This window comes from Mustela lutreola, chromosome 4 (genome assembly GCF_030435805.1).
Source record: "Mustela lutreola isolate mMusLut2 chromosome 4, mMusLut2.pri, whole genome shotgun sequence".
NCBI lineage: Eukaryota > Metazoa > Chordata > Mammalia > Carnivora > Mustelidae > Mustela > Mustela lutreola.
In genome coordinates this window covers 40,639,811-40,665,585 of record NC_081293.1, presented here as the reverse complement: position 1 = coordinate 40,665,585, position 25,775 = coordinate 40,639,811, and the positions used below count along the sequence as shown (strand labels likewise).

The window sequence follows — 25,775 nt, the reverse complement described above, 5'->3', positions numbered from 1 at the left end:
GCATTCATCCACTTTGTGGTTTGGGGCGAGCAGGAAGAGCACACACCCAGACAGACTCGCCCAGGGCTCCGTGCTGTTGGGAAGTGCTCCGCGGTCACACGGAGTCTGCTGTCTTCCTTCTGAGTTTTCTGAGACCGGCATTAGTTTTCCCTGAGGCTTAGAACTTAAAAGTCAATAACTGGGGTTGTCTTTGAAGGCAGTTTCCGGGGGTGGAAGGGCACGGGAGGCTCATCCCTGAGCAGCTCTGGCATTTGGCAGACACATATTCAATGGGTGTCTGACAGCATTTTGATGAGTTGCCAAGAGAGCACTGGAGTCAGAGGGCCACAGAGCAAGCCCAGCCTAGGAAACCTTTTCAGCAGAAACACAGCAAATTTGGTTCATTCCAGTAAAAGCTTTTACTGCCTCTACTCCTGGGCTCACAGGGAAGGACCCCGGAATGCTGAGATTGCTCACCAGGCCCAGCTTATACCCAAGCTTGTCTTCCTCTTCAATGAGCCGGGCCTCACCTTCTCCAAGATCCCCACCATCATTGCCATCTTGGGCTGTCAGCTGAGGGGCCACTTCAGCATCCAGGACTTGCTCAGGTACTGTGCCAGGCTTCCCAGGGGGACAGGCAGGGGTTTGGGACTATTTCACAGCGGAATATAGGCCCCAGTTCTTTCCTGACCACACTCAACCCAGCAACATTACCCTTCAGTGTAATGGCAGATTCCATTTCCTTAGAACCTTCTAGAAGTTCTGTTCAGGGCAGAGAGTTGAGGAAAGGGGCGGGTCTGCTAGACTCCCAGCAGGACTATGTGCTCACTGCTCCCTGGTGCTCAGACACACTTATTACGCCAATGATTCGAGAATTTCCATGAGCACAGTCATCCTCATCAGCCATTGACCCAACAGGTCTGCTATTTGCAGATTTCCCAAAGGACAGTCCCAGCTGACCTGGTATTTATCCCTTCCCATCCTCATCACTATCTGTTTTGTTGATCTGGCAGAGCCAGAGCTAACTGCTCTGATGAATCTGGACAGATTTTAGAGGTCTATGGAAATACTGCATTGATCACAGAATAACATGATTCCCCTCATACCCTCCCTTGAAACTGATTTGGGTGGATCTGGGTACAAAACTTGTATATGTGTTGAGCAAGCATGGGTTGAGCTCACCATTCAAAGTATCCTTCTCTCTCTGCATTAAGAATCGGACTGTTTGTTGTGTACACCCTCAAGCCTTCTTCGGTGAACGAGAGGCAGATCTGTGTGGATGGGGGCCTGGATTCCTCGGTGCCTGGTGAGAAGACCTTTCTCAGACACCAGTCTGAAGGCAGGGAATGAGCCTTATGGCACCCCTTGAGAGCCACCTCTCATGGGGCCATTTCGTAGAGGGAAGGGTTGAGTCAAAGGAAGGGGAAGATACCCACAACTGAGCAGTTGTTCCCAAGTACAGGCTTGTGAGGTCATAGTTTTTGTGAGTAGGGTTGCAATCACATAAAATTGCATATTCTTCCTTCACAACCTGGAGTGGCTTCCAAGACCTCTAGGATAAAACTTGGTTCGCTATAGGTCAACAGATGGGATCCTTTATGATCCAGTTCCTGCTACCTTCTTGGTTAAATCTCTCCTCCCCTTCCTCCCCTGATGAGCCCCAACTTCAGCGCTCTGAAGGCCCTGCACATCCTAGTGTATGATGATCTGCCCTCTAGCCATGCTTTGTCTGTGCTCTTCCCTTGGCAGAAATGCCTCCCCTGTTCACCCCAGTCCCTCCTTCACCCACTGGAGGCATAAATGCCTCTCTGGTCCCATCAAGTCAGTTAAGTCACCTCCTTTGCTTATAAAACTGTTGGGCCTACTCTAATGCACACTCTTGTGATTTGTTTCTTTAAGGCTCTTTCCTCCCAACCAGGCACAGAACAAGAGCTATGTCATGCTCCTTCTGCTAGAGGAGGTGTGAAGGGAATAGTCACTGACCACTTTGTCCTGGGCCCTCCAGATCTATGCTGTCCAACATAGAAGCCTCTAGCCACATGTGGCCACTTAAACTTATTTTAATTGATAGAAGTTAAATACAATTAAAAGTTCAGTTCCTTGGTCACAGTAGTGACATTCCAAGTACTTGCTAATCACATGAGGCTAGTGGTTACTGTATCAGACAGGGGAGATATAAAACTTTTTTTTTTTTTTTTTTTTTTTTTTTTTTTTTTTTTCAAAAGATTCTATTGGAAAGTGTTACTCGATCTGGAAAAATCTCTTTTCCTTAGGTCAAACCCGAATAGTAGGAATTACTATTCCCATTTTCTAAATGAGGAAATGGAGGCTCAGGGAGATTAAGACTTTTGGGGACAGAATCCAAGTAGAGAGAAATCGGACCCCACTTCTTCAAGCTGCCTCATCAGTCCTATTTCTGCAGCATGGTTTGTGTGCCCTGAATTGGTTTGTAAAATAACTGGCTAACCAAGGGAGTGAATGAATGAATGGATAATGGGACAAAAGTAAGCTTATTTAGTCACCCCTCCTTCTTTTTTTTTAATTTTTATTTTCAGCATCACAGTATTCATTATTTTTTCACCACACCCAGTGCTCCATGCAATCCGTGCCCTCTATAATACCCACCACCTGGTACCCCAACCTCCCACCCCCACGCCACTTCAAACCCCTCAGATTGTTTTTCAGAGTCCATAGTCTCTCATGATTCACCTCCCCTTCCAATTTCCCCCAACTCCCTTCTCCTCTCTAACTCCCCTTGTCCTCCATGCTATTTGTTATGCTCCACAAATAAGTGAAACCATATGATAATTGGCTCTCTCTGCTTGACTTATTTCACTCAGCATAATCTCTTCCAGTCCTGTCCATGTTGCTACAAAAGTTGGGTATTCATCCTTTCTGATGGAGGCATAATACTCCATAGTGTATATGGACCACATCTTCCTTATCCATTCGTCCGTTGAAGGGCATCTTGGTTCTTTCCACAGTTTGGCGACTGTGGCCATTGCTGCTATAAACATTGGGGTACAGGTGGCCCTTCTTTTCACGACATCTGTATCTTTGGGGTAAATACCCAGGAGTGCAATTGCAGGGTCATAGGGAAGTCAGGGAAGTCACCCCTCCTTCTTATATGGACTTCATTCTGGACTCTGCAATTCAAACTCTGTCTTTAGTGTGACATCGGCATGCTGAAGGCCTAGCTTGGAAAAGCATTGAGAAGAGGAATTGAGATTAAGTACTAAAAATCTCTACCACTCTGTTCCCAGTGCCTCCTGTAGTGCCCAGCATGTAGTAGGTGGTCAAGAAATGTTGCAGCCTATGATAATGGGAAAAAAACATTTTTCTACTAGAAGATAAATTTGACCTAATTTTTTAGGATTTTTTGGGGGGGCTGATGGGAAGCATCAAAAACATCTTCAGTTAAAGGGAACTTAAGGAACCTTTCCTGAAATTCTTTTTAAGCATTGCATAGAACTCTAGATTCGAATGCCAAACTTTGAGTCTCATCCATGGCTAAATTCCTGAGTGAACTAAGTGTTTGGTGAATACGATTGCTTACTGCGGCAAATATTATGTCTCTTTACATCCGTTTTCTCTCAAATCTGAATTTCCTTTTTTGTAGCTGGAAGCCAAACATCTGGAAAGACAATCTGGCTCAGAAACCAGTTGCTGGAGATGCTGTTCAGCGTAATATCTTCCTCTCAACTTCATCTGTCCTCTGAGTAAGTAGCTCCAGGAAGAGTGATTTGGCCTGAGCTTGCCTCCTACAGGGTGCAGTATTAAAACCTTTTCTTAATGAAAAGTTTAGCATCTCCGAGTTGGTTTTCTGCAGTGTGTTTCCTGCACCAGTCAGAAAAAAAAATTATATTCTCTCCACTCAATAAAGCAGACCTTGCCCTGAGATATTCTGATGCAAATGTGCAATGGGCATGAGTAACTCAGAACAGATTTGGTATAATGATAATAAGCTCTTTTTGTTGCCATTGCTATAGTGTAATTGTTATTGTTTTGGCAGTTGTGACAAGTACTGATTTTGATGTCCTGTACTTGGCAGACAGTAGAATAGAGAAATGGTTAGCCTAAATAACATCTATCAAGGAAATGGCTTGCCAAATTCTTCTGCTATTTACTGTCAGTTTTTTAGTTATTTTTCCAAGTTGGAAAAAGAAGTATCTGCCTTCAATTAACTTCTGAAACAATGTGTAACCATAAAATCCCATTAACTCTCTCCCCCAACTACCTGCTTTATGTCATTCATTCATGCATTCATTCATTCATTCATTCAACAACTATTTGTTGAGTACCTACTGTGTGCCAGACACTGTTCCTCACTCTGAGAATGCAGTGCTGAAGAAGTTAGTCCAGATCCTTGCTGCTGCTGAGTTGACATTTTCATGTGTATGTATTTGGGGGACATAGGAATGGGGTAGGGAATCACCCTTCAGTAAAATAGCCTTGCAGGCAGTGCTTAAAAGGTCTGCATTCCTAGACTCTAAGGATGGTAGAACTGGAAGTTGCCCTGTAGGTGAGCTAGTCCAACTCTTTCCTTTTTCATCTTTTTGAATGAGAATGTAGTGTAGCGCTTAAGCACTGGGACTCTGATCTCTAGACCTCCTGGGTTCAAAGCCCAGCTTTGCCTCCAGAGACCCTGGGGAGGTTAGTTAAACCTTCTATGCCCTCTTTTGCTCATTTATCTGAGGATAAAATTAGTGCCTGCTAAAGAAGGAAGTTAATATGTGGCTAGCCCTAAGCACAGTATCTGAGATACTATAAATATTACATAAGCTAACTGCAATGGCCATCATAATCTCAACATCATTATCCTCACCATCATCATCACCACCATCGCCACCATCATTATCGTCACCACCACCATCATCATCACCGCCATCATTATCATTATCATCCCCACTATTATCACCACTACCACCATCATCACCACTACCATCATCACCATCATCATCATTACCATCATTATCATCACCACCATCATCACCACCATCACCATCACCACCATCACCCTCATTATTATTATCTTTTCCACCATCATCACCACCACCACCATCATCATCACCGCCATCATTATTATTACCACTATTCTCACCACTACCATCATCACCATCATCATTACCATCATTAGCATCACCACCATTACTCTTGTTATTATTATCTTTCCCACCATCATCACCAACACCATCATTATCATCATCATTACCACAGTCATCATCACCACCATTATCAACATCAAGAAAAATGACCATAGCTCATCAAGAGCCCTGCCAAAGTTATCCAGTTAGTCAAAAGAGGCAGGGATAGAAGAGGACAGTTTCTTGACTCCTAGTCTGGTGGCCACAGCCTCGCTCCCTAATCTAGTAGCTGGCACTGACAACATTGCCCGGTAAAGATGGGCCCTACTCTGGTTCCCAGGAGGCAGAGTCCTTTGCTGAGCTGTTACCCCTGAGGATTGGTTGCCTACCTCCCTATCCTCCAGTCCCTTCTAGCAAGTTTGTATTCTCCAAACTCATCATTTTAAGATTTTATTATTTATTTATTTATTTGACAGAGAGGGAGAGAGAAAGGGAGAGAGAGAGAGAGCACAAGCAGGGGGAACAGAGAGGGAGTGAGAAGCAGACTCCCTGCAGAGCTGGGAGCCCAATGTGGGACTCGATCCCAGGACCCTGGGATCATGACCTGAGCCGAAGGCAGATGCTTAACCATCTGAGCCACCCAGGTGCCCCTTAAACTCATCATTTAAAAATTCATTTTTGAATGTGACACTTAAACATGTATTTTGCTTAAATTCATAAATATGCATAAATATTGGACTATTCCGTTGAGATTAATTTTGACCTGTGTATTTGAAAAGGGAGTTAACCAACCATTATGTGTTTTATGTGACTGTATTGATGTAATTAGATGAGTGGCTAGTCAGACCCACTAAGTAGGAGTACTAGCGGAGTAGGGCTATCGAGGACCTGCCCATTTATTCATTTGTTGATACAGTTTCCAATTGCACTGAAAAGATTTAGCCAGCTTACACTTCAGCCTTTAATAAACATATTCAGCCATTTAACAGCAACCTTGCCAGCATTTTATTTTACCATCCTTTAAAAATATAACATGTACTTCACTAAGTAATAGCCAAGTTAACCTTAATTTTCCTCTCCTTGGTGACAAGGGAGGCTGGACATTATTTGTATCTTCTGGATGTGATCTTTGCTCACAAACTAAGAGATAATTTACTGCATTTATTGAACCCTGCAGGACAAAGGAAGAGATGTTTCTGAGCCTGGGGCCTGACTGGTTCCTGCTCCTCATGCAGGGCCACGTGCATCACAGCACCACAGTGCTGGGGTTGAAACTGTTGCTGCACTTTTTGGCAAGCCCCTCCCTCCGCGGGCGATTTAAAGATGGCCTGTGTGCAGGATCCTGGGTGGAGCGCAGCTCGGAGGGTGTGGACATTGTGATAGGTGAGTGTGCAGCCTTCTCCAGGAGGTTCTTCTCCCACCTCATCCTGGGCTGCGAGTGAGGACCTGCCAGGCTCCTTCCTGCTTGGGGCCTTCACAGCTCTTGCAGTAGGATCACCTTGACCCCTGAACCCCATAAGCCCCAGTCGCTTCCTACTTCCTGGTCAGGATCCTCTTTTGTCCTCACTGCTTTCCAGATGCTGGGGGCTTCCTTTTATTCCTCAAAAGTTCCTTAGCCCTTTTCCTCTTCCTGAGATGTTTCTCCCAGCCCACAACACTGGGAAGGCTCTCCTGGCTGGTGTGGATCCATCTTCCGGTCTCAGTTCAAATGTCGCTTCCTCCAGGAGAGGAGGGTTCCACCTGAATTAGGGCACCTCTGTTATATTGCTTTTTTTTTTTTTTTAATGGTTCTTGTCACAATTCACAAGCATCTATTTGTTTAGGTATTTAATTCCTTAATGTCCCTCCCTCTTGCTACATTCTAAGTACTTGGTGAGGGTCTGGGGTTCTGTATATTTTGTTGAAATGCTATGTCCCTATTGTTTAGTATAAAGTTGCCCTACTGCCTCTAAGGTAGTAGGCACCAAATAAGTATCTGTTTTTGAATAAATGAAGGAAGGAAGGAATGTGTATGTCAGGAATAGGAAAAGGAACTCTTTTGAATACTTTCTTATGCCCGTGCACGTATGACATATCTTTCTATCTGGCATTTCTGTGGGATGGGTAGGTGGCAGGGAATTCCTTTGCCCTATTCCCACCTTGACCAGAAGCAATAGCAGTTGTTCTCAATTTGATTTTGTGCCCCTTCCACCTGATCAACAGATAACCTGAAGAGCCAGACCCCCACGCCTGACCAGAGCCCCTGCCTGCTTCCTGGGTTCCGCGTCCTGAAGGACTTTCTGGGCCACCATGTGCATATTCCAGAAGTCTACCTCATTGTGTCCACCTTCTTCCTGCAGACGCCACTTACAGAGCTGACGGATGGGCCCAAAGTAGGTTCTTGGAGTGCCCCCGGGATGGAGTGACCCACCTGCTTTTATGATCCCATGTGACCAAGGCACTTCCTTAAGATTCTCTACCCCTGCCTCCATCCACATCCTCCAACTTGTGTTGCGTTTGACCCACTTCCTTGCCTCGCACTGCTACCCCTTTGGCTAGTTCTTCAGATCCCCTGAGCTCCTGGGCCTCTGCCTCCCACCCTCCCTGACAACAGGTCTGGGTTTTAAGTCTTTCTCCTTTTGGGCATGGCTAGAGAAGTCACATGATGATGGGAGTGACACGGGGAGGTGAATGCTGCCACCGCAGAATTAGAGCCTCGGGTTATGCCTTTTGAAAAAGCATGTCTCTTTACCTTAGCCAGACCCCTCAGTTCCCCTGCATTTTAGTGTCAGCCATATATGCTATCAAGTCTCCCCCCCCCAACGCTGCCCTGTGCTCAGATGACTTACCTCACAGTGGGAGTGGAGGATCCCGGAAGGGCATTGTCTTGACACCCCACTTTCTACCACCTATTTATGCCATGACCCTCTTCATCACCTTCTCTCTATTGTCGCTGGCAAAGGCTGATGGATTCCTTCCACCCCTTTCCTGAGCGACCTCACCAGGGGTTAACCCTTTCTCCTGTATTTCCAGCCCCTCCCTTTCTACCGACTCTTTTTTCATAGACCATAAATACGTGACCTGTGTCTCCACCTAAATGCAGAAGCTGCCCCCTTGACGCCCACTCTTGACCAACTGCTGTCTTACTTATCCTCCTCTGTCCTGCTTTAGCCAAATTTCTCCTGAGAGGAGCCTACACTTAACTAGGTATAGCTTCTCACCAAACAGCCCTTCACTCATTCATTTGCACCACATCCAAGGCTTCATGAGCTCCCCTGATGGATGGGGTTCCGACTCCACAGCCGGCATCAGGGCCCTCTGTCACTGGGGCCCTCACTTTTCTCTCCAACCCACTTTGTTCCCTTGCCCACCCTTGGTGCTGTGAACCTCCTTAGTCACCTCTCCAGTAAGACCAGCTGCTGTGTGCTTGCCTCCCCTGTGCCTTTAACGAGCTCTTACTCCCATGTCCCCTGCCTGCTGAGGGGGTGGATGGACTCTCATCACTCAGCTCAGATTCTGCCTCCTGCTCAGATCCCTGGATAGGGGGACTCATTCTATCCCATGTGCCTTAGCATTTCCTGTCAGTGGCACTGACATAGTTATGTGATTTCCTCTCTCTTCAGCTACTGAGCTCCTCAGGTGCAGACCCTACTTCTTACTCACCTTCCTGGGTGCCTGACAAATAGCAGATTCAGAAAATTGTTTCTCAGTCTCAACTGAGTGGAGTTAAACTGCCCTGAATTGAAAGTGGGGGAGGGGCTTGGCTCTGTAAACTGAAGGCCAGAAAATCTACCTCTCTTGACATCCTTATATTTGACCTATCTAAATCTTTATATATGCTAATAGTATTAGAGATCCACACTTCAAAATAAAATTCTTAATATGCTGTGCTAAGTTCACCGAAACCGTGTATTTCTGTTTCTTCAGGAACGTATCATAGGGAACAAACATCTCCTCAATGTCAGGACCCGTGATAGATGTTTTACATATTTTATTTCACTTGATATTTATAACCATCCCATGGGGAAGAGAATGTAATTTTCATTTTATAGAGGAGGAAACTGAGTTGCCAAGAGGCTTCAGAGCTTGCATAAGCCCAACTTTTAAAGAGGCAAAGTCAGAGCGCCCTGCTAGCCAAGCCCTGTGTTCCCTCTGCTACACTCGGCACCTTCCTCAAAGCCTTTGAACTCTTCATATGTCCTCTGTAGTCTCACTTACAAAAATTCATGACAGTCGATTGGGATCGCAAACCAAATGGAAGAGCTGAAGTCAAGGTGAATCACTGGTGGGTTAGCAGCATCTTCTCGGAGCCATGTACTTCCCTTATGCACCACCAAGCGGGCTGACGTTCTCCACATGGACCAGCCACCTAGGCTGTCTGCACAGCTACTGTGCTGTTTGCCTTTCCCACTCAGGCCCCCTGGAAAATACAGTGTGCAGGCTGGAAAGCCGGTCCCCTTGGTGTGCCTCCAGTGGTCTCTCTATAGCCCCTGCCCCCTCTTTCAGGATAGCCTGGATGCCATGCTCCAGTGGCTCCTGCAGAAGCACCACAATGAAGAAGTCCTCCGGGCTGGGCTGTGCACTGAAGGTGTCCTGCTGCTCCTGGAAATGCTGAAAGCCACCATGAGCCAGGTGAGACCCATCCCCCCCACATTTCATGAGGAGGTTCTGATGGGAAGACAAATCTTGAAGAGTCACCTTGACTTTTTCCAGCAGTTTCCCTTGCTGATAATTAACAAGTGTTGTTCAGAATGCTTGGTAGAAGAGGCCAGGTGGGTTCCCCAGCCTAAATGTCCTCAGTAGAGTTTACGCACTCTTGCCAGAGAACATCTATTTTCCATTTGTTTACATATTTGAGTTTCTCACTGGGAGATTTAATGCTTTCAGTTAGGGGAACATTTATGAGCAACTGCTTTAGGTCAGGAGCTTCAGGGGACTGGTAGGAGGTGGAAAGGGGCCTCTTTCCTCAAGAAGCTCACCTCCGCCATGACAAGTGGGCCTCACACATGGGTAAGCTGTGAGGTAGAAACCTGTTAGAGAAGACAGATGCCACCAACCACATACGTGACATGGAGAGCCATTAACTCAGGACTTCAGGGTCCTCAAGAGGCAGGTGGAGAGGTTATTTTTGACATGGAGGCAAGTGTGAGGGGTGAAGGCCCCCTATGAATGGGAATAACTGTGAGCCAGATCAACAAGAATTTGCATGGGAGGCTGAAAACTTCTGACTTCATTCTGTAGACCCCAATGGTGACTGGAGGCTTCATTCTGTGTGGGGAAACCTTATCGCTTCTATAAGACAATGCATGTTTACCTTTACAACTTTAACCAAAGAGGAAGATAGAAAGTAAAAATCACTTGAAACACACCCATGCAGAGATAACCGCTGTGAACCTCAGGGGAATGTTCTTCCAGACACCTAGGATTATACCGTAGCCTTACAGAGGGTTGGGCCACATAAACCCCTCTTGCCTTTTTTTCTCAACACGTTGTTGGGAATTATCTATATTTGTACATGGAAATTTATGTTGTTTTTCAGAATGTTCATTGTTATAAAAACTCTGTAAAGAACTTTCGTGAGCAGATATCCTTTCTCTGTAGTTTGATATTCTCCTTAGTGTGAATTCTGGATTTTGGATAGTGGGTCAGTTAGTGACCTTCATGTGTTTTCTTTTGGATGCACTTCTCAGGAAGGTTGCATTAGACATTATACATACACGTCCCTACATCTAATCTACGTCCCACCATCCTGTATGGGAGTCCCCAGCGCAGTCCTCACAGCCCCAGCTATGGGGTCTTTGCTTTTGACCCAGTTTAAGTGTCACATCTGTAATTCCCCAGATAGCCATTTTATGTTTGACATTATAATGTAAATGTTTGGTCTTATAATAATAATAATAATTATTATTTTTTTTTTACTCCTCTCAGCAGACTATACGTTTTCTTTGTTTTACCTGCTTTCATGTTATTCAATTTTTTTTTTTTTTGCTTTTTCAAAATAACCTTTACTGGTTAGAAGGGTAACAAACTCTTTATGCTGCAAACTGGAGATATGTATTTTTTCAGGCACCCGACTCCGAAATTAATTGAACATTAGGTCTGTAATGGAACCATGAGTAAGCTTTCCAAAGAAGGAAAGTATACAGTTCACATGCTCTGACTAGGACATAACAAAATGAAGTGTATAACAATAATAAAAAACAAAAAGTCTAACCACATTAACGAAATATGAGTCAAGAGGTCTTTAAAACTGCAATCACATTAATTCTAGAAAGCAACAGCAACAAAAAAATGAAGATGCCAAATATTAGAATCTTAGAACTAGACAGGAAAATAATCGGGAGATATATCCAAAGTTGGTTGTTTAAATCAACCCACAAGTCCTCAGCTCCTTATGTAGTCAGAGGGTGTGGGGTAAAGAGAGCATGGGTTACACATACAGAAGAGAAGGGAGAAATAATCATACAGAAAATTAAATGAATTTAAAAAGGCCATTTATGCAAACTGAATAAAATATTACCTAAACAAGATCAAAGAGACATTTGAGATTCTAAACAAGGCAATAATGAAAAAAAAATGGAGCCCAAGAGTTTCATAAGAGCAACTTAAATAATACAAGAATTATGGATTTAACATCTTCTTGAATAAAAAGAAAGGAGAAGAGTATTTTTTTATCATAATACTGATAACAAAACCTGACAAACATAAAACAAAAAGAAAACTGCAGCCCACTATTATTTATAAATATGCACTCAAAATCATAAGTAAAATATTTATAAACAAAATAAGGAAGTGCACTGAGAGATTAACAGAGGGACTCAGTGAGCTCTTTGCAAAAATGCAAGAAATCTATTGGTGCAATTCATCATAGGTAAGTGGCTAAAATAAAAAAACACCTAATTACATGTTAAAAGAGTATATCATAAAAATTAAATACATTTTTGTTTTTAAAAGGAGAAAAAATTGTGATCTGTACTTTCTTAGCATAATCTATCTCTCTCTCTCTCTCTCTCTCTCACACACACACACACACACACACACACACATTACAGCCAGATTGCCTGGGTTTAGTTCCTGGCTTTGTCACTTATCTGTTGGGTAACCTTTGGCAAGCTACCCGACCTCTCTGTGCCTCTGTCTTCCCATCTGTAAAATAGGTGTAAATGTAGAGAGTGGTCGTGAGGGGAGAAGAGGAATGTGTGTGAAGCCCTGTAACAATGCCTGCACATATTAACCCCTTCCCCAACTGGTGACTAGTATCCTGGGCTAACCCACAGACTTAGGTGTCTACAATTTAGGTGTCCTGCTGACTATCTCAGAAAGCCTTCGATTTCAGATCCTCTGGCTCCCCTGCAGTCGCCAGCCACATTCCCATGCTCAGCCTCTCATGAAGTGTGCCTTCAGCCCCCAGGAGGCTCTGGAGATGACGCCTGGGAACAGTCATTCCCTGCCAGCGTGCTGCATTTCCTTGGCTGTGTGCACAGCACCTACCCCCAGGATCCTGCCTGGCGAGCCCCGGAGTTCCTCCAGACGTTGGCTGCAGTCACCTTCCCTCTGGGGACCCACAAGGTAGGACATTTCACTGCCCTGCCCAGTGAGAGCAGGGGTGAGCGTTATCATGCTTCAAGACCAAAGGGTAACAGTCTTCCTTAACCCCACCCCAAATTAAAATGCATTTTAAGGCAACTTGGCTGAAACATTAAGTAAACAACTTGGGTAATTTTCCTTTTCTTGGCTGAGATGCAGCTTGAGTCGTCCTTCAGCTCTGAGATTCAGTAATTTTTGGAGTGGTCCGGAATCTCAGTAATGAGAAATTTGATGGCGGACCAAGTCCAGTTCTGTATGGAATATTCACGCTGCTAATGTGAACCAACAAATTCCATCCCAGGAAACCAGTGGCCCACACCCCTGACAGGAGACATGGAATAGGAAGTGTCCTATCTTTGGGGATCACGCCTCTCATCCTGTTTGCAGGCCCGGGACTCTTTGCAGTCAGAGGGTTTGCTGAGGCCCAGCTTAGAGCCAGACAAGCCAAGGTTGGGAGAGCAGAGGGCCGACTGGGTCCTGAGGACGTGATGTGAGTGTGGGCCACAGGAAGGGAGGCCCAGCGGGCCAAGCGGGCTTGGTGGGCAGGGAGCATGTGGCCAGTGAGAAGAACAGGTGAGGATGGTGGGAAGGGCAGGTGAAGGAGAGGAAGGCAGACATCCCCCATCACCCCTACCACAGTGCAGTAGGAAGCTGAGACCCCAACAGGGAGGCTGAACCTGTGACACGTGTCTGCAAATCCATAACCACGGCTAAAGGAACATGTTAGAAGGCACGCAGTGCTATGGGGAAGGTTCAGAAGCCGTGCTGTGTACAGTGTGGGCATGCAGTATTTGTTCCGTAATTCTCGGCTCAACAACCAAATGGATAGAACCAATGTGTTCATTCAGCTCCTCTTTTCTAGAAGTGTGTTCATGGTGATAGCTCCCGTCAGCTGAACACCTGGAGGGTCCTGAGCCTGGTGCTTTATCTGACCCGAGCAGGACCCTAAGCAGGTGGTTTCTGAAAGGGGGACAGTAAGCTCCAAAGAGGCCAAGTGGGGCCGAGCAATTTCTGCTGCATGTCGTGGGCCGTAAGACCCATCTCACAAAACGTTTGAGAGAAGGAAATAGGCCAGAGTTTATGTGATTCATGAGTGACAGAACCAAGATTGAAACCTCACTCTCTCACCCCAAGGCCCAGTTCCTTTCCATCAGTCAGTTTAAAATAAAATTAAATGGCCAAATAAAATTCAAGTAATTGGTTTTAATGAATAAACTAAGCATAAAGACTAGAAGATTTGCAAAAAGATAAAATGGTTTGTTGGGTTGATATGAACTAAAAGAACATACTGGAAAAGTAGGTGTTAAAAAAAAAAAAAGATGCAGTAAAAAGCAAAGAAAATCACTGTGGGCTGCACTGGAGGGGTGGTGGGTGGGACAGAGTCCAGGCATCCCTGGGCCAGTCAGAGAGGAAGGACAGTCCTACAGGCTGTCCCTCATCATCCCCCACACTAGGGCCTCTGGAGGGGACCAGGACCCTGAAGTCTGTGGTCTGACATCCTTCGTCCAGAGCCCCACCTTAACTCCTACACCTGCAGGCCAGGCTCGCCATCTGCTGAGCCGGGGTTCCAGCCGGCTGCCTGCCCGCAGCCCACTCTCTGACCCAGGGCTCTTCCTCCTCACACTCAATGGTTCCTGCTGGGGGCAGGCCTGGCCCAAAGTCACCTCCTCAGTGACTGCAGAGGAGCCAAACCCTGTCTTGAGACTCCTGGCTCCGGTTTCAAAACGCTTATCCCCACACCTCTTAGCCTTGTCCCAGCTCCAAGTCAGCTTCAAAAAGCCTTTGTTGCAAAGAAAACGCGACAGGCCCTCTTGATGCAGAAGGCTGGTGGCCAAAAGGCTTCGATTTGCTGTAAATATATATGGCATCTTTCCAGTCAAGTCCACACGGAGCTAATTAATGCAGTCACCACCTCCCTAGGTGCCATTAAATTCATTTTATGGCTTAATTAAGAACGGCTGCATTAATTTTATGAATGAGCAAAGGGAGGTGCCGACAGATGAATGTGCATGGAAAGTTCATGGGCCGGGAGTCAGGAGCCCCTGGCCGTGTGTCCTTGGGTGTGTCATTTGGTCTCCCAGCATCCCCATGTCCTCCTGGATGTATCTGGGCTGACAACCTCTGCCTCACGGATCTCATATTTTTATAAACATAAAAATGAGAAAGTGAAGGCCAAGGTGCTTCTGGGACTTGGATGCTAGGCCTCGAGGAAGTCCGCCTTGTCTCAGCAGGTGGTCCTGTCTGTCAATGTCAGTAGGCCCTGGCAGGCAGTAAAGGTGAGGGCTCCCCCAGGAGGTGAGGACAGGCTGTCTTGCACACAGCCCATGAGGCCAGGCATCACCGTATGCACTGCTCATCACTGACCACTGCAGGCCTCTCTTGCTCTGTGCTCAGCCTCTTTCCCTGGCTTCTGCCTACCTCATGTTCAGAGACCACAGTGGGCCCCCCGATGAGCAGTGAGACTCTGGGCAAGTGGCCTTCCCTTCTTCCTCAGAGCCTCGATTGCCTTCCATGTTAGTGGGTTTGATAAGAATTCCACCTGTGCACATCTCAGAGGTGGTCACGAGAGTGCCCTGAGGCAGGTGGGGCCACTCATGTTGGCGTTCTCTCATCTTGGAGGAGCCCATGACTCAGCCTGTCCAGAATGCCAGTAGCCCCGGGGTGGAAGCTGAAGGTGACGACATTGCAGAGGGTCCACAGGCTCCTGCCAAGTCACATCCCACGCGGAAGCAGCTGAGGGAGTTCATGCAGCGACTGCTGAGGGACTCCTTGCTGGCGGCCTCCAACCCCAAGCAGTGGCTGCCCCTGGAAGTGCTCTTGGAGGTGAGCTGGAAAGGGTGTTCTGGGGTTGTGTTCTGTGGGAGACGGCCTGGGAGGACATGGCACCGCAAGGCTGGGGGGTTCCCAGGGAGACCTGGGAGCTGATCTCTCTGGAGAGCTCACCTCGGCCTGCAGATGTCAGCCAGTTGGGGGTTGAGAACGTCTCCTGGGACTGCCATGATATGGTGGGAATGGCAGACCCTTGCATGGCAGGGAGCTCACCAAGTAGCATTTGGAGAGATGGGCGAGGGCAGAGCTTAGCCAGGTCCTAAAGAAGCAGAGCCTAAAGCAGGGATTTTATGGAAATTATCTGGGGGCTGTATTCTCAGAGGAAGCAGGAAAGAGCAGCAGAGGGGGACAGGGGAAAAGCAAGCTAAGCAATGGTCTCCTGTGGGTCCTCCACCCAGGAAGTGGGCTTCACCTCCCTGGTGAGGGGATTTCATTAGCCAAGGGCAATGCCCTGGGGAAGGGGCAGTTGTGAGCTGTGGGCTGCCCACACTCCCGGCAGCTGTGGTATTAGCATACGGGGCACACAGAAGGCTTGATGGCATGAGGTTGATATGATGGCTGTGTGGCCACTCTCTTAGTCCCCAATGTGTTTCCAGGCATCTCCACACAATGCCACCAGCCAACAGAAGCGAGACTTCCAGTCTGAGGTCCTGCTTTCCACCATGGAAATATTTCACATGCTGAATGGAGGCAATGTACCCATGCTCAGAGGTGAGTAGGGGTGACCTTCTTCTCCTTTATGACACAGAGCTTCTGGCAACTGAACAGGAAAACCTGCCCCTGGCTCACAGGGCTGCAGGGCCTCTTGGGAGCCACAGAAGCTACCCTCTACTTGCAAGTCAGTTCTTCCACAAATCCACAAAGAGAGCTCACCAACACTACCTAGAGGCTCTAAGGAAGGCATGGTGACCTTCTCCATGACACCCCTGCCATTACTGGACCACTCAGAGACAGAAAGCCTCTGAACCCAAATCCACCCTCCTCTGGTTTCAGTAAGATTGGCCTCTTCCCTTGAGGGAAGTCGAGATGGCAGCTAGAATTTAACATTCTTCTGCTCAGCATCTTGTTCTCTGCCCCCAAGACTGGGCACAGCCAGGGTTTCTTCAACAGACGACCCTGGATGAAGATGATGCCATTGCCCCTAAGAAGTTGAGATTGAAGATGCCTTCAGAATGCCTAGGTCTGGGGAGCCGTACCTTCCCCACAGAACTAACTAACATTTTCTCTGGGGTTTCTGAGCCATGGAATCCTTAGTGACATGGCTCATCTTTCAGACTCTTCCTTGCCCCACAGCGTGGCAACCCTGACTTTTGGTCTTTCTTGGAGAGCATCTGCAGGGCAGGAAGGTAGCGCAGTGAAAAGCATTAAGCTGGTGGTCCCAAATTTCTGCTCTGGGCTCTATCACTAGATGGCCGTGTGACTCGGGGCAGGTGCCTGCAGTTGTGAGTGAGGATGGCGACTGTGGCTAACTCAGAGGGCTCTCACAAGGATTGGCTGAGATCATCACATCCCCTCTGCACACAATGCCTGCCATGGTGGTGAGCGCACACCGATCAACTTTACAGCTTTATCCTCTGTTCCCTGTAGCCACAGGGCCTTGGGTCACCATGACAGCCTCCCCATTCACCTTAGGCCTTAAGTGCTCCTCCACCCACCTTCCAGATGCATGGTGGAAGAAATGCTGCCCCCGGTTTGCCTTCTCCACACTTGGTTTATGTCACTGACAAAATTGTTCAAGACTAACTTAGCTTTGAAAAGCATGTGTATTCACTGGGCACGTACTGTGTATAAGACCCCATTTTCCAGCAACAGAGTATACAGAAGGTTACACTCGGGTATACAGAAGTGAGTAAGCTGTGGTTGGTTGCCACAAGGGACTTGGAGACTGTTGTGGAGAGAAGGCTATTCGGACTCTGATGATTTCTCAGATGTGGTCTATGTCCTTACCATGCCCTCCCCCTCCCTCAGGCAGTAAAGAGCCTCAGCCAAATGCAGAAGCTGCTGCTGCTCCTTCACTTGCAAACATCTCCCACTTCACCCAGAAGCTGGTGGAGAAACTGTACAGTGGGATGTTCTCAGCAGACCCCAGACACATTCTTCTCTTCATCACAGACCGCATCGTGGTGGTGAGAACCTTGGGCTGGCCATGGTGGTGGTGGCGGTGTGGGGGGGATCTCCTGCTGACCCACCAAGTGTCTGTATGACTCACTGTTGGCTGTCCTTCCTGGAAATTGATTCTGAGAGGGGTGGGAGGAAGGAGGAGGACCTATATGGCCCAGGTAGTACCTGGCGGATATTGCGTGCCCTTCAGGGCTCTTACCTCAGGCTCCTTGAGAGCCGTCTTGGGAAGTGGGAGCAGTACCCCCCCCCCATGCTGGCATCTGAGCTCTGTCCCCTCCTAGACTCTACACCCCCACGTTGGTTTTTATTGTGGTTATTGGTTTAATCTTTGTTATTGTTATTCCCCATCAATAAAGGGTCAAAAAGCTCCTTATGTCCAATAGGCCTATTTCATTTCATTCTTTATATGCACCTATGGGTCATATTTGGGCCTTCCTGCAGTTTTCATGAGTATTTTTTCCCAGCCCGATTATTCCTGCATATGCTCTCCATCTCTCCCCAGATCAGTCTACATACACATCCACGCAAGCAAATGTATGCCTGTAGACACACCTTCAGATGTAAGTTTGTGTGTACATGTGTGCACATTTTTTATTGTACATGTGTACACACACACACACAGAATCACACAATCTCCAAATTCTGGAGGGAAACCCTTTACTTTGTCCTCATCTTCCTTTCTAGAGACTTTTCCTGACAAGTGGCCATTGGCTCTTTCTTTGAACCCTCCCTGTCTGAGGAGCTCATGCTGGTGTGAGACAGTCCCAGCCAGTGGGGCACCTGTGATTGCTGGAAAGCTGAAATCTGCCTCCAGAAACTCCCACCAGTGGTTCTCGGCTTGCCTTCTGCAGCAGAACCCAGGGGAATCCCTCTCCTTCCTCTTCACACCTCCTAGAGTGGTAGCATGACAGAATATTTCTGTCTGTGGAGCCACCTGCAGACCCCAGGACAGGGCCTTGACATAGTTCCTAGGGTGATAGTCCGAATGTATTCAGATGCTCCCTCTAGAATAGCCCCAAGATGGGAGAAATATGCCTTGTTGGCTCTGAGGGGATTAGAATCAGATTCTTACAAAGTTGTGTAGAGAAATGAAAGTAACCACAGAGCTTCCGTCTTGGTTCGGGCCATAATGACTGCACCACAGACTGGGTGATTAGCCAACAAACATTCTTTCTCATGGTTCTAGAAGCGGACGAGTCCAAGGTCAAGATGCCCACAGATCTGGTGTCTGGGGAGGGCTCTCTTCCTGGTTTGCAGATGGCCATCTCCTCACTATGTCCTCATGTGATGGAGAGAGAGGGGACACAAGCTCTTTATTGTCTCTTCCCATAAGGCCACTCATCCCACCATGAGGGCTCCATCCTCATGACTACTTACCTCCCAGAGACCCTGTCTCTAAGTGCCATCACCATGGGAAGCTAGGTTTTCAACATAGGTGTTTCCGGGGGGGCGGGTAACATTCAGCCCACATCAGCTCTCGAGTGGTCAAAGCAAACACTCAGAGCTAGCATCAAAGAATGGGTACACCCTGGGGCTGATGTGCCTTCAGGGGGACGCCAGGCCAGACTCTGCTCTGCACATATCTGCCATCCTTCTCTCCTCGCTGCCTTTGACTCTCACAGATCTTAACTTCAGGTTGATAGTTGTGACCTATCTGAGCGGCAAGACAGGATGATGATTAAAAACACAAATCCCAATTTCCGGCATATTTAAATAAAATTTAAATTCATGGGCATAAACACATTCATTACCTATGCAATTCTAAGAGAGCAATCTATGACTAACAGATGATCTTCTGAATAGAGAAATATTCTGTACATAATTTTGGGCTATGGATTCTTTTAAAAAATTGTAAATGTATTTTTATTGAGCTATAATTGACCTATAACATTGTATAAGTTTAAGTTGATACATTTATAGATTGCAACAGGATAAGCATCATAGTGTTTGTTAATACCTCTATCAAATCACATAATTATCATTTCTTTTTCGTGGTGGGAACAATGAAGACCTAGTCTCTTAACACCTTTATTTATTTATGTCTATTTATTTATTTATTTATTTTTCTTAGCCCCTTTAAAGTTTATAGGACAGTGTTATTGTCTATAATCACTATGCTGTGCATTAGATCTCTAGGACTTTTGTTGTCTATTAGATACAATGAAGCCAAATAGATGGTTGGACACACCAGTGTTACAGCTACCAGTCAGGACCATCTGCCTCCCCCTCTAAGTTTCTCATGTACAGAAATTTGTTGGCCTCCCATCTACTTTAGATGATATGGTGGCTATGAGCATGACTCAAGTGTCCGGGGTGGGTTTGACCTTTGCTGACCACTGAACCTCTCTGACCCTCAGTCTTCTTATCCCTTAAGTGGGATAATCTTAGTGCTTACTTCATGATGTTATGATGTTTAAATGAGGCAATGCATGTAAATCAATGCAAAAATACTTGCTAGGATAACTGGAATATTGTAAACACTCTAGACATAACTACTATTAATAGTTAATAATATGTTAAAAAATTAGACACTGTTATTAGCATGTTCTTATATTTTGAGTATCAACCACATTATCAGCATTTTAGAAATTTCGGGTTCATGTCTATTTTTATAATATGGGGGTCGTCAACTTTTAATTTCTTTTCTTTTTTAAATTTTTTAATTTTTAATTTTAATTTTTTAAAAACATCCTCTTCCGCACAAGTGTTTGATCAATCCAGCTGCTCGAATTTACTTTAGTGATCATTCACTTAAATAGAAGCTCAAAGGTAGAGGAAAGCAGTCCTATTTGAATTAGATCACATCACTTTTTGAAATACAGAACAGAATCTAAGATTGTGTCATTTTCATAGTTAACTGGGTCCATATCTAAAACTCGCCAAGTGTTCACAAGCATGTGTGTGTGTATGTATGTGTTTATTTTATGACACAGGTCATCGAGAATGCCTCTTCTCAAAGGGATGCTGTCATCAGTGCTTTATACAGCAGTTTAAATAAAGTCATTTTGTACTGCCTGTCCAAGCCTCAGCAATCCCTCTCCGAGTGCCTCAGTCTTCTCAGCATCTTGGGCTTCCTACAGGAACACTGGGACATTATCCTTGCTACCTATAACTCCAACGTCAGCTTCCTCCTGTGTCTCATGCATTGCTTTTTGCTGCTCAGTGAGAGAAGGTAAGAGCTGCCTCCTTGTTTCCTTGCCTGCTCGTGGTCCATGCACAAAAGCAAGCTTCAGAGGGACACTTGATTGGGGTCAATATGAATAATATATATTCTTTGGTTATCTGGTTGTCCAAATTATGTGCAGTGTTTGACAGTACAGTAGATTGTCCTCAAATCTGTCCATGTAACTGAGCCACCAGAATCATCAGGAATAATAATTTACCCCATTTCCATAATTTTCAGGTTTTAAGATAGCTGATTGATTTCATTTTAGGGGCAGAAAGCTCCAACACTGAATATATAATTGATTTTATGATGCAGCCCAATTTCAGAAATATTAACATTTGATAAATGTAGTGTTACACTGGGAAAATATGTAATAAATTGTATCATGCAAGCCAGACATGATTTTCTACATACACACTATTTATGATATAAAATGATATCCATAAGCAAATTTGTATAAGAAATACTAATAAATAATAGCATGGAGGACATGGGGAGATAGAGAGGAGAAGGGAGTTGGGAAAACTGGAAGGGGAGGTGAACCATGAGAGACTATGGACTCTGAAAAACAATCTGAGGGTTTTGAAGGGGCAGGGGGTGGGAGGTCGGGGTACCAGGTGGTGGGTATTATAGAGGGCACGGATTGCATGGAGCACTGGGTGTGGTGCAAAAATAATGAATACTGTGATGCTGAAAATAAAAAAATAAATTAAAAAAAAGAAAAGAAAAAAAAGAAATACTAATAAAAAGAAACTGAATTAAGTTTAATTTTTAAAAGATTTTATTTATTTGTATGAGAGGGAGAGAGCATGTGCTGTGAGGGAGGAGCAGAAGGAGAGAGAGAAGCAGACTCTGCACTGAGCATGGAGACTGACACAGGGCTCGATCCTACCACCCTGAGATCATGACCTGAGCTGAAACCAAGAGTTGGATGCTTACCCAACTAAGCCACCCAGGCACTCCCTGAATTAAGTTTATTTAAATAATTTTCTTAAATCCAAAATTCTGAGAATATGTTAGATTTCTCTGTGTATATGTACATTCTTCTTTTTCTCTGTGAATATTCTCTATCACCAGTGGCTTGGCACCATACTGCTTACAAATACGATCTCTTACAATAGAACTGTGTTGAGCATAAGGAAAGGAGGCCTATGCGATATTATACTTTGCTCTTGTCTTCTTGTTGTTGCTACTGTTGTTGTTTATTCCCAGTACACATTCTTATTTTTATTACTTGAAAAAAAAAATCCAAAAATCCGGTCAAACTGACTATTGAATGTTAGGAAATTCAACTTGATTTGTCTTAAAACTCTCTGGCAATCACTGGAAAACACTTCTAGCCCAGAGGAGGCCCTTGCCATGTTATTTGTTTGATACAGAAGTATTCCTTTTTGCTGGGTTAAAGTGGGAGGTTCTGCTCTCTTGCCTGTGTTTTAAGAAGTAAGCCTACCCATGTTGGAGGCATAGGTGAGAACAGAGGAGTGCCAGCGTATGTGTATGCTTGAATTTCCAACTTGCTCAGATCCCTCTGTTCAGCTAAAGGGCCTCCAAATCCAAAAGGACTTTATTCTAGGAATTTCAAGAATGGATTGTCATATGGTGGTATATTTTCATCTCCTTGTTTGTCATTTTTGGTTCAATCCACAAACTTGTACTGAGTGGATGTTCTGCTTAGTTGACTGAAGGGGCCCAGAGAAGAAGGCACATGGATTAGGAGCCCAGAGCACATGGTTCATGAGGAACTTCGGATGCAAACCACCATGCCTCCATTTAGAACCAACTTCATGATGTGCAGGAAAAATGGAGATGTGGGGCCTTGTTCAAAAATTACTAAGATTTTGGGGCGCCTGGGTGGCTCAGTGGGTTAAGCCACTGCCTTCGGCTCGGGTCATGATCTCAGGGTCCTGGGATCGAGTCCCGCATCGGGCTCTCTCTCTCAGCAGGGAGCCTGCTTCCTCCTCTCTCTCTCTCTGCCTGCCTCTCTGCCTACTTGTGATCTCTCTCTGTCAAATAAATAAATAAAATCTTTAAAAAAAAATTACTAAGATTTCGGGGCACCTGCGTGGCTCAATGGGTTAAGCCTCTGCCTTAAATTGGCTCAGGTCATGATCTCAGAGTCCTGGGATCGAGACCTGCATCCGGTTCTCTGCTCAGAAGGGAGCCTGCTTCCCCACCCCCTCTTTCTGCCTGCCTCTCTGCCTACTTGTCATCTCTGTCTGTCAAAAAAATAAATAAAATCTTTTTAAAAATTACTAAGATTTCAAGACAATGGCAGCAGAGCCCAAGCACAGAACCTTTTTAAGTGTGGACCTTGTGAAACTACAGATCACAGGCCCATGAAGCTAGCCTGGCCCCTCTCAGGTGGGATGAGATCAGTGCCAAGCAAAGGCAGAATTCAATATTTTGGGAGTCTACAAAAACAAATGACCAGTTCTGATCATTGGGAAACCAGGAGAAGGTTCAGGGAATCTGCTGGGAGTCTGAATTAGATTTAATAAGACTGGAATTTTTTTAAAAAGAATTTTTTCTGTTCCTAATTGTGTATCTGTCACGGAAGTAGTTGTGAGGTGTTTGCTTAAATTCAAATAGACAAGTTTTTCCAGTTGATATGTACTAAGTTTGAAGGATGATTATTTGTAATAGAGAACAATAGAATGATCCCAAGGAAACTGGAGTTTATAGTGAAAAATCTCTTGTCTCCTAGTTATCCGGAAGGATTTGGATTGGAACCCAAGCCTAGAATGACTCCTTATCATCAAGTGTTTCTTTCTCCAAATGAAGAAGGGAGAGAAAAAGGAGAGGAAGACTTACCAAGTTTGAGCGATGGTACCTTATATTTGATGTTTATTTTTGGGAGAGTGGTTGGGTGGTGGTAAATTCTGGGTTACATTCTTCAACTCTGTAGGACTTGGTCAGGCTAAGAACTTGGAGGACTTACTATAAAATTCCAGGGGGCTTTACCATAAGGTGATTTCACTTCTCAGGAGGTCCCTTGAATTTTCCTTTGGACTGCTCACTAGGGGAACTGGAATGTCATCTTACCTCGTTGAAACTGGCTCTTTCTCAACGTTCTTCTCTAGAAAATGGGAATGGAGTAAATAAATTCCTTATTTCCATGAGATTTTTGGCTTGATGGAGTTGATTTTTAGATTTGCTAATATCAAAACAAGTTAAAGGGATTGGAAATTTTTTAAAAAAATTAAAGCCAGCTCCATGTGTTTAGGAATTGCTCTCTTTTGGTCACATAGGTGCCCAAAGCCAGTGCTTAAAACTATTAAGTTTAAAGTGTACTGTAACACAGTGTTAATTACAACATGAACACTCATATTTGGGGTTTGGCTGGTAAAGTGGATGGAGAAATGTTAATCCTCCTAGAGTGAGCAAAATGGTCTATAGAATAAATGAAACAAGATGGGATTGGGAGGGAGACAAACCATAAGTGACTCTTAATCTCACAAAACAAACTGAGGGTTGCTGGGGGGAGGGGGTTTGGGAGAAGGGGGTGGGATTATGGACATTGGGGAGGGTATGTGCTTTGGTGAGTGCTGTGAAGTGTGTAAACCTGGTGATTCACAGACCTGTACCCCTGGGGATAAAAATATATGTTTATAAATAAATAAATAAATAAATAAATAAATATAGAGGAGTGACTCTGTGGTCCAAGATCCAATGGCATTTAGGGTCCTATAATTATGGGGCACATCAAGTAGAACTGGCCTGATGGATTGGTCTATATCTGGGCAAATCCAGGGCACTGAGATTGGTAGGTGGTAGGAAGCATGATTCAGTGTTAGGAAAGAGGACTGGCTTGGGTCCTGGGTCCCTAGCCATGGTTCTGGGCTTGGTGTCCATTCCTCTGAGGTGCCAACATAAAAGGTAGGTTAGACACAGCTGTTGGGGAGGTGGCATTTGGTTAGCTAGAGCTTACTCAGGTAGTTTTCTATTTGGTATCTAATGGAATTGAGGGTAGGAGAAAGAGACTCCTTTTGTTCATCAGTCATGTTTCCCAGCTCTGAACATCTGAAGCAGGCAGGACTTGGTGGTGGGGAGTTAGGGGTGGGGGAAAGGCCAGCTCACTTGGATATTGGCAGCATTGTCTACAATCTGACTGCTTTCTAGCTGGAGCTTTGCAAGCTTGAATAATATTCAAGAAAGATGCAATAAAAGCAGCCATGATACACCATCCCCTGATGCTTGCTGGGAGAGGCACGAAGGCCATTCTGACTATGTGATGTGTTCTCTCTGTCAGTCCAGCACAACATCCAAAAGATTGTGCGAACCCTATGGCAGCAGCTCGTGGCACAGAGGCGGCAGGAGCTGGAGGACACCTGCAAGATCGATCTCTCTGTGAAACCTGGAGAGAGTGAAGTGAAGATTGAAGAGATTACCCCACTCTGGGAGGAGACGATGCTCAAGGCCTGGCAGCATTACTTAGGTCTCTGTCCAATTGGCCCCAGGGAACAGAACTGCTGGGTCTCACAGATGCAGACTTCCCCAAGTTCTGCTCAGGACCCAGAGCCTTTTCCAACCACATCTTCTCTGTCATCCCTTTGGTGGGTGGGATGGAAATCATTGAGACCTCCTGAAACTTTGCTCACAAAGAATGCGTGCTGCTTTGCATCCTGGGTGAAAGGAAGGCCAGAGATGCAAGCAGGTTCTAGTAATCTCTTAGAGAAAGTGTATGCCATGTCAGAGCTCTAGCCTAGAACCCTAGAACCCTAGAGCTTAGGGTTCTAGGTCTTTCCCTGATATTCCCCTACCAGCTTTGAAACCTTGTACTAAGTCATGGAGTGACCTGGAGCCTCAGGTTCCTCATGTTCCAAGTGAAAGTTTTCATCCCCAAAATATTAATGATCCTTGAATTCTTTCAGTGACTCAACACTTTCTCCTTCATATGAGTTAATACAGCTATAGGAATGTTGTTTTAATTTTTAAATTTTTTTAAAATTTAAGTGTGGGTTCGAACTTACAACCCTGAGATCAAGAGTTGCACACCCTACTGGCTGAGCTAGCCAGCCCACCCACCTGGA

The 25,775-nt window shown here is 45.5% G+C and overlaps 1 protein-coding gene across 7 annotated transcripts in view; it reads left to right on the top strand.

The window, feature by feature from the left end:
• The window catches only part of WDFY4 (WDFY family member 4), a 276,628-nt gene that overhangs the window by 108,442 nt on the left and 142,411 nt on the right, over nucleotides 1-25,775 (top strand). For 6 of the 7 annotated variants that reach the window (XM_059169642.1, XM_059169639.1, XM_059169640.1 and 3 more), the window contains exons 26-38: nucleotides 426-587; nucleotides 1,194-1,285; nucleotides 3,599-3,698; nucleotides 6,241-6,446; nucleotides 7,266-7,435; nucleotides 9,549-9,674; nucleotides 12,447-12,611; nucleotides 15,249-15,452; nucleotides 16,055-16,169; nucleotides 17,427-17,584; nucleotides 20,513-20,751; nucleotides 23,450-23,571; nucleotides 24,995-25,180. In XM_059169642.1, coding sequence (XP_059025625.1) covers nucleotides 426-587; nucleotides 1,194-1,285; nucleotides 3,599-3,698; nucleotides 6,241-6,446; nucleotides 7,266-7,435; nucleotides 9,549-9,674; nucleotides 12,447-12,611; nucleotides 15,249-15,452; nucleotides 16,055-16,169; nucleotides 17,427-17,584; nucleotides 20,513-20,751; nucleotides 23,450-23,571; nucleotides 24,995-25,180 — 2,045 coding nt within the window. The remainder of the gene's footprint in view (nucleotides 1-425; nucleotides 588-1,193; nucleotides 1,286-3,598; nucleotides 3,699-6,240; nucleotides 6,447-7,265; nucleotides 7,436-9,548; nucleotides 9,675-12,446; nucleotides 12,612-15,248; nucleotides 15,453-16,054; nucleotides 16,170-17,426; nucleotides 17,585-20,512; nucleotides 20,752-23,449; nucleotides 23,572-24,994; nucleotides 25,181-25,775) is intronic. The other variant, XM_059169641.1, reaches the window with a different exon arrangement.